Source organism: Telmatherina bonti (assembly GCF_933228915.1).
Source record: "Telmatherina bonti genome assembly, chromosome: 12".
Lineage (NCBI taxonomy): Eukaryota > Metazoa > Chordata > Actinopteri > Atheriniformes > Telmatherinidae > Telmatherina > Telmatherina bonti.
In genome coordinates this window covers 15,612,032-15,625,735 of record NC_136610.1, presented here as the reverse complement: position 1 = coordinate 15,625,735, position 13,704 = coordinate 15,612,032, and the positions used below count along the sequence as shown (strand labels likewise).

The following is a 13,704-nucleotide window of genomic DNA, read 5'->3' as shown; positions in this document are numbered from 1 at the left end:
ACAACTCTTTGCTTTGTGTTGCTGTTTGGTGGTGATGGGGATGTTTACTTTTCTCTTTCCCATCTACAACCAATTCCCCAAGTTTCCATTCAACGTTTTTCTTTTTAATGTGGCTGTCAGCAAGAAGACAAATAACAAGAGTTACAACAAAAGAAGGAGAAAGCTCTACAATACCTACAAATGAACCTGTAGTGGCATCGCCTTACTTTTGACAGCTAACAAGTTCAAACCGAATCTGTCAAACATCCTTTAACTTTGCGTTCCAGGTGCCATTGAGATTGACACTCTGAGGTACGGGACAACACTCTGTTTCAGTCAGGCAGAAAATTCACTCAAACTTTGTCTCAAACCTCTTTTTAGAGGAAGCTGAACTCCGGCTGTGAGCGCCACAAAACTTTTCTGTTCCACTGTTTTGGTTTCTTATTTTTTGTTTCTGTTTTGTTGAAAAAATTGCTTACAGTTTAAACTGTGAACTCTATGGAAAGTATTTTTATTCATTCATCCATTTTCTATGTTTACTTAACCAAATTAATTTATTTATTTTTCATTTATTTGCTTTCTTACTATTAATTTGCTTATTCATCCATCAATTTGTTTTCTATATCTATATATTTCCTGTTGATTAGTCATTTATTAATGAGGAAAATATATTATTTTGAAAACATTAAAATAAAATTTTGGTTTAAAGTACAAAGTTGAAGCACATCTTATAATTGACATTGCAGACTTTGTGGTTTTCCAGAGTTTTTTTTTTTCCTATCGCAGCTACATACAGTTGGATTGCACCTGAAAAAAATTCCACCATTTAAGCCTTATTTATCTCCTACATTATGCAGATGAAACACTAATTCATATCGTATTATTGACAAACAGAAAGCCTGAGCAGTAACTTTTACAACAAAGGATTACTTGCTTTTCTTTCTTACATTTCTGTGGAATGAGCTACACAGCTAAACTTACAGGTTGTCCCCCCCAAATAAAATGTGCCCAAATCCTCCTTTAACTCCCATTGATATGAAGTAAGTTCATGGATGGATTTGATGTTTTAACTCTTATACAATAATAGGGAAGCATTTTGGCTATTTTTACATTTAACTCTTTTTACATCTGTGAAATTTCTGAACATGTCACAAGTGAAGAAGTAGTAAAACAAGATATCACATCCCTTCATGCAAAGTCAGAAGCTGATGCAGCCAAATGGTCAACATAACCTATTAAAAACCATATTAACATCTCCTTTATGAGGAAGCTTCATCTTCACATCCGGTAGCTCATAAAAACAGCTAAATACAGAGCTCTTAATGTGTGTTGTTTTTGGTAAGTAAGCAACCACCAGGTTGCCAGTATATCTGTATCAAGCATACATGGTACAGGTTTCAGGCATACATCTGTGAGTGTGATGTGGATGTGAGTGAGTCACAAATAAATTTCAGCTTAATAAAGTTTTCCTGAATCTTCAATCTCAAAAGAAGAATGATTTTCAACTGTAGAATATTACGGGAGATTTTGGCACCACCCCCATGTTTAGCCGTGTTGCTTATTGTACTTATGCATGATCCTTTCAGGTTACACCTTGTCATAAAGGTAACTATTCTCCATGCATATTACAACACCATGTGCTATTAATAAATAGTGAGAAGTAATTTCCCAACTTTTTTCACTTTTGGTACATCATTTTACATTTTATAGATTATATCTCTCTGGGTAAAACTGCAAAGGACAATGAGTTTTTTTTCTTTTGTCTAAATATCTGCATTCAAGGGACAAGTAAAAACAAGCTATTGAGTGGAAATTGTCTTAAGAGGATTTGAACGGTGATGCATTTGATGCAGAAACAACCCTGAACTGGTAATCACTGCACAGACTCAGACGTAGTTCTGAAAACCTTCAAGAAATGGAAGTCTAAACTCTAAACAAGATCCACAAATACTGTAGCTTCCCTTGGGCTCAAGCTACTTTTAAGATGGAAAAAGATAAGGTGTAAAACTGTCTTGGAGTCCAGAAATATAAAAAAAAATTTAAAACACTGAGTTTTTATCCTTCAGAATCTGGGCTGCAGAAGAGATTGGGTCATTTGTCTTTCTGTCAGTGCACAGTAAAAATACAGCATCTGTGATGGTGTGGAGGCAATTACTGAACATAACAGAGCAACTTGCTAATTGTTAATTCTGTGCTGTGATCTAGATAATCTTTTAGAGCAAGAAAATGCTAAATATATTGCAAAGGCATTACAACAGCCTGCTGGGAATACAAGTCTGAGAATTAACTGGCTTGCCTGCAGCTCAGACCTGTTACAGAATAAAAAGAAATATGACAAAGAAGGCTTAAAATTATTTAGCAGCTGGAATCCTATGTAAAGCAAGTGAAAAGGCAAACTATGCTCTGTCTGTTGAGTACAGTGGATTTTTTTTAAAGCAGGAGGTTTTTTTTCTCTCAAAAACAGATCATAATGTCAGGCTAAGTGGGACCACTCAGGCTAATCTGAAGGTTAGATATGGCATGCAGCCATAATGTGTTTTCCCTCACACTTTATCCTGTGAGATGCTACTTTCTAAATTAATATGCACTTTGAGTCACATCTAGATTTTACCAGGGGAAGAATTAATAAAAGATGTAATTTAAAAAGAATGACAGTAGAATAAAGAGGCATAGTTACACAGAGGAGTAGAGAATACTAGGTGCATATTGAAATTAGTGTGGAAGATGTGGATATGCAAGGACAAAAGTCTTCAAGGAGAGTGTTAAGTCAGCATCAGGTCCCTTTTATTATCATCATTATTATTATTACATTTTAAGCTATTTAAGAGCTGGTTTGCTTCATAAATTGACCTCCAAAATGTATTTTTTTAAATGTCAGTGGGGTTGGCTCTCTGTAGCATGCTAATTTCTGGTGTCTGAGACCAAGAAAAATTGAGCTCTAATAGTTCATCACAAGTAAAATAGCATTCATCGTTTTGTTTTGTCAAACTTCAGTGGATTTCAAATGTCTCTGTGCAAGCAAGAAATGTGCAACCAAGAGCCATATCTGCTTATCAAAGAGATATAGCATACTTAAAGTTATTTTAAAAAGTCTGAACTTGCAATTATCAAGTCATTTGATTTGAAAGTTAACTTTCTTTATACAACATTTTATGTTCCCTGTTGGTGGCCTTTAGTCATGCAACATGCTTTCCTTTTATCTACAAAAGCAAATCAGCACAGTAACCACCTGAGGTCAAAACCCTATAACAGGCATTGATACTAGTTTAGTTGACCGGAGGCCAGCTTTAATGCTGTATACTTTCATTTTTCCCATATTACATATTGTAAAGAGTTTCTTAATGATTGCTTTCAACAAGGAACTAGATGTTTTAAGCTTTAGTTTGAAGGAGGGTTGGAAATACAGATTAAACATATCATAAAGCTAATCATTGAGTAGTGACTGAGGATGCAGGGGGAAAGTCACTGCAGGACATAAAGGTGTGAATGGAATTGCTGCTTTAGGCGGTGCCTGCGAAGCAGTGCAATGAGATGAAAAGGATAAAAGACATATGAGCAGGAGAGGATATGTAGGGTTGTCGTTCATTTAGTGCGGAAATGTGTTAAATATAGATTTTTTTTTTTCCTTTGTACCAGATAAGATACCGATTGGAGTTTTTGTTGTTTGTTTGTTTTTGGATAATGTTCGTAATCTATAACAAATATGGATTCCAGAATTTTTAGGATGGATATGCAGACAAAGTCTCCCGAAAAGTCCCCGCCTGGTGGTGTGTGGATTCAGCAGTGACTCATTATTGCTCATTTTTGCCAGCCAGTGTCAGAGTAACCACTGACCAAAAGCTATTCCACTCCTTACCAATAGGCATAGAGGTGAGATTCATTCTTTTGTGCCAAAATGTTTAAAGCAGTCTTTCTGGGATAAATGATACTGAACAAGTTTAGTCCTTCTCCATTTCATAATCTGTAGTGGCATCCAAAAGTCTCACACCACAGGCCCAAGTGCTTCTGTTTTAACATCGCTTTTCCCAGTAAAAACACCTTTGCAAAACTCCAGTTACATGGATTTCATATTATCTTTTTATTTTTTGTTGCCATTTTAATCAATTCAAACTCCGGATGATCTGTCTTGACCTGAGTGTTTTTGTGATGCAGAAGTGACCTGATAAGTGATCAGGAGAATGTAGTTCAGATGACTGTGGAGTGAAGTGTCTCTGAAAGAATATGTACAACTTTGTCTTAAACAGGATGAGGTCAATTCAGTACCGGTGTCTTAACAATGCCAAACACTTTCATTCATGCACAACCTTGCTTTCATTTTGATGCAAGATTAGATTTATTTGGAAATGCAACCCATTTATTCGCTGTGACGTTCCACCCACACATTATGCTTTGTCTCTTGCCAGAGCACACATGCATATAAGATTAGTGTCATCTTTTTCAGTCATCGCTGTATCTGTTATGAGTCCCACCCCACCCTCACCCCCCCCCTTTTCTCTGCATTTTATAGTGCCATCATACACAGTTTCCTCGACTCAAACCATGATTTGACACTCTGGAAGTTTTTTAGCGGAAGTTTCTTCTTACTTTTGCAGAGTTACTTCGTAAGAAATGTTCTGCTAATAAAGTAAATCATATCCATGTTTTATAAAATTTTAACAATGTCTGCTGCTTGATTTACTTGAACAAGCTTAGATCAGTCGATATCCAAGGCTTCCTGTGTGTCATCTTAAATATGCTTCACTTGAAGGCACACGCCGTAAACCTTTTGCTGATTTTAGTTTCAAACACTGCACAAAATCTTTTTTACCTCTAAAGCATGACCAAGTATCCAAAGTCATCATCAAAACAGTTCTCCTCTGGAGGAGGGAGAGAGGAAAAAATAAGCCTGTTCTGTACCTGATATCGCTGTTTTACAGATGGGAAGTCTTTGGAAATAACTCTGCAGCTCCCTCTTGGGAAAACTGCTTTCAAGTGTTTTTTGTTGAATAGTTTTGACGAGTTTAATTGATGATGTTGTGATCTCATTTTTTAAAACTTGTTTAAATCTACGGAATCTGATTCCAAACTTTTTTGGTCAATGAATCTTCTGAATTGTTTTTTTAAAATGCAGCTGTCCTTCATCGCAGGTGCAGACGGGCTCATGGGAATCTACCTCTTCATGATTGGTGCATATGACCTGAAGTTTCGAGGAGAGTACAATCGGCATGCTCAGGCCTGGATGGACAGCAGTCAGTGTCAGGTCATTGGCTCTTTGGCCATGCTGTCCACCGAAGTCTCCGTTCTGCTCCTCACTTATCTCACTCTGGAGAAATATATCTGCATTGTTTACCCTTTCCAGTACTTAACTCCTGGCTGGCGACGAACTGTCACCATCCTGCTTGGGATTTGGGTCTTTGGCTTTATAATTGCCTTTCTGCCTCTGGCCTGCAAGGGATTATTTCGCAACTTCTATGGGACTAATGGAGTCTGCTTCCCTTTGCACTCTGAGCAACCTGAGACCGTTTGGGCTCATGTTTACTCGATTGTCATTTTCCTTGGTGAGACTTTTTTTTTATAGAATGGACATTTACGCACTTTCTTTCATCTTTTCTTTTCCTTTTTTATTCATTTACTCTCAATAGCTTATTAGTAATTTGCATTCTTGCTACTTTCTGATGCATTTCTATTTATTTGCATGGCAACCCAAATGAGCGATGAAAGGTTTTTAAAAAAGTCTGACACTAATCTTAATCTTTCCATAGGTCTCAATCTGGTGGCATTCCTCATCATCGTTTTCTCCTATGCAAGCATGTTTTACAACATCCAGAGGACAGGCACCCAGACCACTATGTATAGCAATCACATCAAAAAAGAGGTGACCATCGCCAAAAGGTTCTTCTCTATCGTCATTACGGACTCCCTCTGCTGGATCCCTATCTTCATCCTCAAGATCCTGTCTTTGATGCAAGTGGAGATTCCCGGTACAGTAGCACAGCTAAAACTATTAAATAGAAAAGTTCACTGAAAACAAACCCTACATTGTGGCTCTACAAAGGTTTCTAACAACAAGAATTTGCTGAAGATGAACTCAAACTAGATTTCTAGAGGATGCAGAGGTATTGGTACATACCAACAGCTTGACTGCTATGGTCTTTCAACCAGAAAACTCTAAACAGGCACTGAACTGAACTAAAAACATTGCACTTTAAGTTAAAACCACGAAGGTCATTGGTGATTGATATGCAGACTTCAAGCCAGGGTTTAGTAGATCTGCTTCTCACAGATTCTAGTTGTTTCCCTGCTTACTTTCAACTGGCTGAAATTATTAGGTCATTTACAGACTTGTGAGGAACTTGTGGTCAAGCTGTTGAGAAGATCTGATTGATGGAAAGTATATATGTAACAGTATAGGGAAACATTTAAAAAACAAAAGTTGCATCTGTGCAACCTGGATACATCGACTTATACAAAGAAAAACCCTCAGGGGTGTTTATGATGAGAATAATACAGAATGCAACTATGCAAATCGTACAAACTAAACTTTTATCCACAGTAGAACATAGTGAGATGTTTACCATATCATGAAAATTATTAATTAATATTGCAACTGATTGGGTCCATTGGCAGCATGTCAGTTATATAATTGGGTATAAAAAGAGCACTCTTGAGAGGCAGGGTCTCCCAAAAGTTAAGATGGGCAGATGTTCAGCAGTCAGGAAAAACCTGCATCTTAAAATGTTTGGAGCTCTTTCAGAATAATGTTCCTCAGCGTAACATTGCCAAGACTCTGTTTTTATTTACATTTTGCACCGCGTCCTACTTTAATTTGGAATTGGCTGGTATGTCAAAGTGTTTGGGCAAACTTGTTAAAATTTCCATGACCTGGTTACCATTTGGCACAGAGTTATATTTGGACGTAGCAATGGTGATCAGTTGATAAATCTGTGCACACAAATTATACAGAAAGTATTCTTAAAAGTAGCTGCGTCAATTTCCCCGTGTTTTAAACCAAATTAATTTCATGGTAATAGAGTTACTGTGTCAGTTTTGAAACATAGACAAATGGCTGCTCCAAAGAAATATCTGATTTTTTTCTACATTTATGAATGACAAGAAGTAGGGGAGTGGTTGCTTTGCTTCAGCACATAATTGATGCTTATCTGAGCTTTGGTTTAGTGGCATTTTGAAAGATCCTTCTTATGATATCAGCGTATCAAAGCTCTGAATAACTATGTTCCGTTAGTTCCTGGTCACAGAATTAGTATCTTCCTTTAGTATCCACTTATCATACTGCATTAAACCTTAACTTTACCATTCCATTTATTTATCTATATGCATATAAATATACAATTAATTCCAATACTTAATCAAAATCACAGCATTATCTAGAAATCCATTTCTTCTTGTTGAATCAACAACTTTGGTAAAGCTTGTAAAAGTGTGACATATATATATGAAAGTCACTGTACATCATGTGCTCAAAAAACATTTGAATGACTGGCAAAGAAGTAAATTTCAATTCCATTAAAAACACAGTTGTTGTCAGAGATTCATTCTCACTCAGACATTGTGACGTGCTGTCAGAGAATCATAGATCATAACAAAGGAAGACTTTAAGTGTCAGCTTGTAATCACACAGTAAAATCTTCTCAGAGCTATCTGACACGCTGGATTCCCAGTAAGAAGCAAGGATTTGACTGAATAAAAGTAGTTTTTGATGCCTGACCCCAACCAGACATCCACTTCATAGTACGTTTTACCATGTTTCATAAGTAAATACTCCAAAGGGATGATGTTCGGTTATATACAGCTACACATTACCAGGGAACCTGCACCCATTTGCCCAGGATGAATATGGGCTCTTGCTGTCATTAAAGTGATCACTATGAATATGTGCTCAACACCAGCAGACTCATCTGAGCCACATTCAAAAGATTTAAGATGTTATTGTGTCCTGTCAATGAAGTGTTTATTGCAGATTTTATATTTAAGCTGAATATTACCTACTGTATATCCAGCTCTGTGTTTTTCATTCTTCTTTTTAAGAGTTGTGTTTTATTACCCCAAGTATTATGCTGGCAAAAAACTTGCATGTACAAATATTTTGGCAATTTATTGCAATATCCTGGGATTGACAATTTTTCTGTTCGCTTCATTCTTTCTTTTTTTCTCTTTTCTAACCCACTCCACCTGCAGGCACCATCAGCTCTTGGGTCGTAATATTTATTCTCCCGATCAACAGCGCCCTGAACCCCATCTTGTATACACTTACCACACGCCCATTCAAAGAGACTATTCTACAGGTGTGGGCAAACTACAGGCAGAAAAGGCCTTTGTTCAGCGGGCATCCCCCACATCAACAGTCGTTCACATGGCAGGAAATGTGGCCCCTGCAAGAAAACAGCCAAGGTGTAGCCCCAGGACATCCACAGGACACAACAGCCAAGCTCACTCCTGTGGAGAATGCCACAGATGGATACAATGATACCACCATGTGCATAAAGCCACAGCAAAAGCAACATACTGTGCTGTCAGTGTGTTCAAAGAATCAAAGATTGCCGCACACACTCACGCATATCCACACATTCACACAACCAAATGAACTCCTCTAAGCAGAGACATGTGGAGCTATTTGTAACGCCTGTTTGTAACATTCATGCCATAACATCTGAAAAATACTGTTTTGTCCTTGATCGGTGCCCAGATTTTTGTTTTGTGGTTAAACGTTCTCACAGTTTTTCCCATTACGGCTCTGTGTGAATCTATCTGGCTGCATTTCATTGCTGATTGGCAGAAAGAGTGAAACTGTAAAGCAAATCTATAAAAATCAAACAACCGTGAAGCATCAATGACTGAGAACTCTGTTCTCCGGCTCAGTCAGACAGTGTTAGGTTTTTAGGTGTAAATATTTTCACGTGCCTGCAGCGGTATTGGAGGCATTGATGGCGAAGGGTGATACAGGGGCCTTGTAGTGATGATCTGATGATGGCAACTGTGAGAAGTGAGTTGAGAGTGATGATGAGTTTTGATGGTGAATTTCTTTTTAATCACCTTGGCTTAAAATTCAGAGAATAGTGGTTAGTTGTTCTTTTATTTTACTGGTCAAATTGGTGAATTTGACATCAGGAACAAACTGAGATTAATTATAGAAAAGTTACTGAAAAAAAAAAAGCACCAGCATGTTAGATGTCAAGTTCTGTAGAAACGTATGTTGTTTCTACATTTTCCATTTCACTTTACAGATTTTATGTCTTAAATCTCACCCTCAGTATATTTTTCTCATTGTCACACAAGCATTGATGCTCCAGGAAGAAGAGTCAGAACGGGAATCTTCAAGCGTTACATTTTCATCAAAAGATCAACAACAGCAAGTTTTTCTGTCTTATTAGCAGCAATATGAAAAATACCAAGATATTCACCTGTTTATGGAAAATAATAAGAAATATAATAGAGCTCATTGCAGTAGCCTTGTGGGAATAATTAATGCACCGTATCAAGATTGGCCTAAACTTGTGTTTCAATGCCTGTGATGCTTAAGTGATTTAATGGCTTAAATGCTTCACAGGAGCCCGTCCGCTCATTTGCTGGTTTTGTTGAATGCAGAGTGGTGATTCAGATGTACAGTCTGGTCCCTGCTGGAGCCTCCGGTTCTGGTAGTGCAGCTTGTATTGACTGCAGCACTCAGGAGGGAGAGGACTCAGTGTGAAGGCATAGATACAACAATGTGTGTGGCACAATAAGTACTCCCTTAACTTGTTTTTCTTTTTTTACTGGTGATTTGATATTTGACTCTGGGGTCGATTTGGTATGTTCAGAGAGCAAAAACCTTCAAAGGAGGAAGAGTAATTATAATGTCTGTAAATGCACATAATAGTGTCAGTGTTTTCTCTTTGACACTGACATTGCTTTTTAGTCTTTATTGAACTAAAACGACTCTTTGACTGCCAAGCAAAATTGCAGTCATTTCCATCTTTTTTTCTACTCATCCAAGGCAGAAGCATTTTTAATTGAGTATCATTAAAATTTTGACACTATCAGCTGGTTAAGCATCAGAAGGGGGAACTATCTGATAAAAAGGAATTAAATTAGGTAAGAGGGAATAAATACATAATCAAGAGGTATTACAATGAAGTTCAATTATATCTGAGGTTTCAGTCTTTGGGATGACAGGGAATTGCAATAAAAATATGCGAGTATTAAAGGCCTACAGTTGTATTAAGGATTATTTCCTTAAGGATTGCTGTAGATGCTGTGAGAAGTTTATTTTTGTAGCAACAGATACAGTTATTCAGAGAGCATATGCCAATAATTCTATGCATAAATGGATCATACAGGAAGCAGATGGAGTTAACGTTGCTCCGAAAGGGAGTCGGGATTTGAGGAGATAATCCACACACTTTCATTTACTTTCATTCAGTTGCCATCACCTCCAGCTACACTCAGTTTCCTGTAAGATGAATAATTTGCTTTCTTTCAGAGTAAGTATGGCTTTATTCGTGTGAAAATTAGAATTTGTTTTACTGCATGCAAAGGTAGTGAACTGTATCTAAGCCAGCCACCCTGGTTTCACAGACATGACAGATCACCTGCAAAAGAAGGAAGAAGCATTTCCAGTGTCATTCTTGCAAAGTCCATAACAGGATTATTCATTCTGGTCCTATGAGAGCTGAAATCCTGCAGGTTTTTAACGTATTCTTGCTTCAACACACTTGAATCAAATTAAATGAATCTAACAGCCCATCACACACATTATGCTGCCCTATACTATACCGTAGCCCATATAATATAGCTTCAGAGTCACCGTTCCAGCAGCTTCACACTGCTGACATTTATAAAAATGAAAAATAACTACCACCTACAAAGATATGTTATGACCCGAAGACTATAAATGTCAAAAATTAATTTCTGTTTTGTTTTTTTATTATTATTATCTGTGTATTTATTTGTCTGTTTCTTTCTGCTTAGCTCTAGTAAAGTTAAAGCTGCTAAGTGGAAAAATCCATTCCAGCCAAAATGAGCAACTGTTTGGTTTAGCCGACAAACAGTCATGATGTCCTGGAGAGAAAGAACACAGGTGTTTTGATCCTCTGTGGCATTTCAAGTTGCACCACCATTTCAATCGTTTGAGAAATACTGGATGGATTTCTGTGAAATCTGAGCATGATCTTTGTGGGAATGCTTGCATGCTTATAGTAGGATTTGGCTCAAAGCACCATCGTGCCTCGGGCCCAATCCAGAAATCCACCCCTTGGCTTTACTCCTCAGTTCAGCAGTCAGGTAAGGTGTCTCATTTTCTTCCTTTTTTTTTTTTAAATAATAAAAGTAGGAGTCCTCCAAACATCTAAATGGCCCCCAACAACACCCTTTTTGAAACCCTATATAGCACTATGCCTTGGTACAGAAAAGAAAACAGACACCTTTCCGCTGGAAAGCAGATAGACAGGGCGAAGGGGAGGATTTGGGATTTGGTGTAAGCCCTTGCAAAGCCAGCTGCACGGCTGGAGGCTCTTAGCTTTTAGTGTGTTTGTTTTTTCACTGTTCAACTTAACATTTCAAAACTCAAAAGAAAGTGATTCTCACTGGTACTATTTTTTTTTCATGTGTTGGTTATTTGGTGAGGCTTTTCCTTGTCAAGCTTCATCTGCGTAAACAGTATGAAAATGAAGGATGATGCATTCACATAAACATCTATTTCAATACTGGTTTCAGTATCTCAATCTACAACAAAATATTTTAGGCTCCACCTGCACAAGGCTTTAAATCATTGTGACTTGTGTTTTTTGTTTGTTTTTTTGAACTCTTTATGGGTAGATATCTGCTTCTCATAATTTGCTGCTAGTTGTTTTCTCTCAGACGGACAGACAGGTGGGACAGGTAGGCATATTGAAAAACCGATTTGATTATAAATAAAAAGTTCCATCATTGGGATGTATTTTCTAATGATCATTTGAGAAATTTTAGGAATATTCTTTAAAACAGATCCTTTTTCTGTCATTTCTGTAATGAATAATAGTCTGTACTATTGATTGGTGTCTGTTTTCTGTTGTAGCTGTTATATGTTTAATGTACGCAAGACTTCTCATATGTCCAAATTATTACGTGGGTACTTTCTTGTTAGCTGTTTTACAAATGTTGTGATATCACTGTCACATTATTTTTTTATGTATGTTTGATACTTTTCATACTGTATATATCAGCACCTCTGATGATAACATACCAGGTTAGATTTTAGTGTCAGAATATTTGTATTTGTTCTTTTAACTTTGTTATGATCTTTGCAAGTTCAGCGCAGTTTTTAATTGTTGTCTCTGTGCTCTGAGTAAAGTTGAAGAAATATTTTCTGTTTGAAGGAAAACTGGAGAAATTGCAGCTGGAGGCTTTGAACAAACTTTCCAAATTTAGAAAGATGTTCATTTTGGGGAAAAGCATGCCATGCTTAATTTGACTATTATATTTAAGATGCCTTCTTGTGCAATCAGCTGCTGACAAGCTGTATGCTATTGCGACCAAAAATTACTGGAAGTATTATATTGAATGTAATATGTCAGATAGAGCCAGTATGTTCAGGTACAACTGTGTTTTATTTGGATAGGTGAGCTGAAGAAGGCAGCAGTTTTAAATAATCTTATTTTTTACATTTTGTCTTGAAATTGTCCAGCTGGTCTGGAAATATAAGCTTGGATTAAGTCTCCTCTCACCAAACACCACATCACAATACATTTTTCACTGTGATCTGTAGTGCATCTGTATAATAATGAATATGTACGTTAATATGTCAATATATGTGCTTTTTTTTTTTGCTTTTTTTAAAAATATATTTTAAGTGTATGAATGTATTGTAAAAAGGAGAAGAAATGGAAATGCTAATGCACAACTGTACTTAAGTATACAAATACAATGTATATGTCACTATGTTAATACTAAATTTTCAGATATGCTAAAAAAGACACAAAGGCCGGCAATTTCCTTGTGATTTAACAAGAACTGCAGGCTTAACTTGATTGAAAAACTTAAGTTATATTGTATTGACTGTGTCGACCAATAAATTTACCAATCAAAGCAGTTTTTGTTTTGTTTTTGTTAATGCACCCTTTAGCATCGTTAGGCTGCATATCTTCATGAATTTATAGAAATGCTTATGGGGAATAATAAAAACCCTGACTTCAAATCCAATGCTTCAATAAGTTTTTACTACCAAAATCACATTGAATCTCTTCATTTAAAGTTCTACTTGAACTTTTCTCTCAACTTTTTTCAGAACCGAATAGGTTTAATAGACCAGGAAGAAACTTTTTTGGAACAGAAATATTGCCAGGCCCCCATGGAGCATGTGCCCCAGTACTAAGCTGCATTGCCCTAGAAAAATCCTCTTTTCAATTTAAATAAGCAAGTATATCTATGATATTTTAGAGGGTAAAAGTGAACAGAACAGAAATTTCTCAGATTTAATCATTTTCTCTATATTGCTGTCCTACAACTAAAAACTGAAAAAATAATTTTAACATACAGTGCCTACATCCCTGAACATGGAGTATAAGTTGCATGAGCACAGCTGCAGCATTAAATAGGAATCTCTGTATCTGCACCCTGAAGTGAGAATCAAGACTGAACTCTGAGAGGAGATTTTGAAGAGTAGAGCTATTATTCTTATGATCCTATTATTCTTTTCTTATCAATCAACATAACCTACATCAAGTACTCAGATGATACTGTAACAATGAACACTACAAACACAGTTGGATATTT

At 36.7% G+C, this 13,704-nt stretch overlaps 1 protein-coding gene across 1 annotated transcript in view; it reads left to right on the top strand.

Moving 5' to 3' along the window:
• rxfp1 (relaxin family peptide receptor 1) overlaps positions 1–8,570 on the top strand; it is a gene marked incomplete at both ends in the record, with an annotated part of 140,224 nt that extends 131,654 nt beyond the window's left edge. The window contains 3 exons of the mRNA XM_079250307.1: positions 5,106–5,516; positions 5,721–5,939; positions 8,155–8,570. Coding sequence (XP_079106433.1) covers positions 5,106–5,516; positions 5,721–5,939; positions 8,155–8,570 — 1,046 coding nt within the window. The remainder of the gene's footprint in view (positions 1–5,105; positions 5,517–5,720; positions 5,940–8,154) is intronic.
• Positions 8,571–13,704: the final 5,134 nt, after the last annotated feature.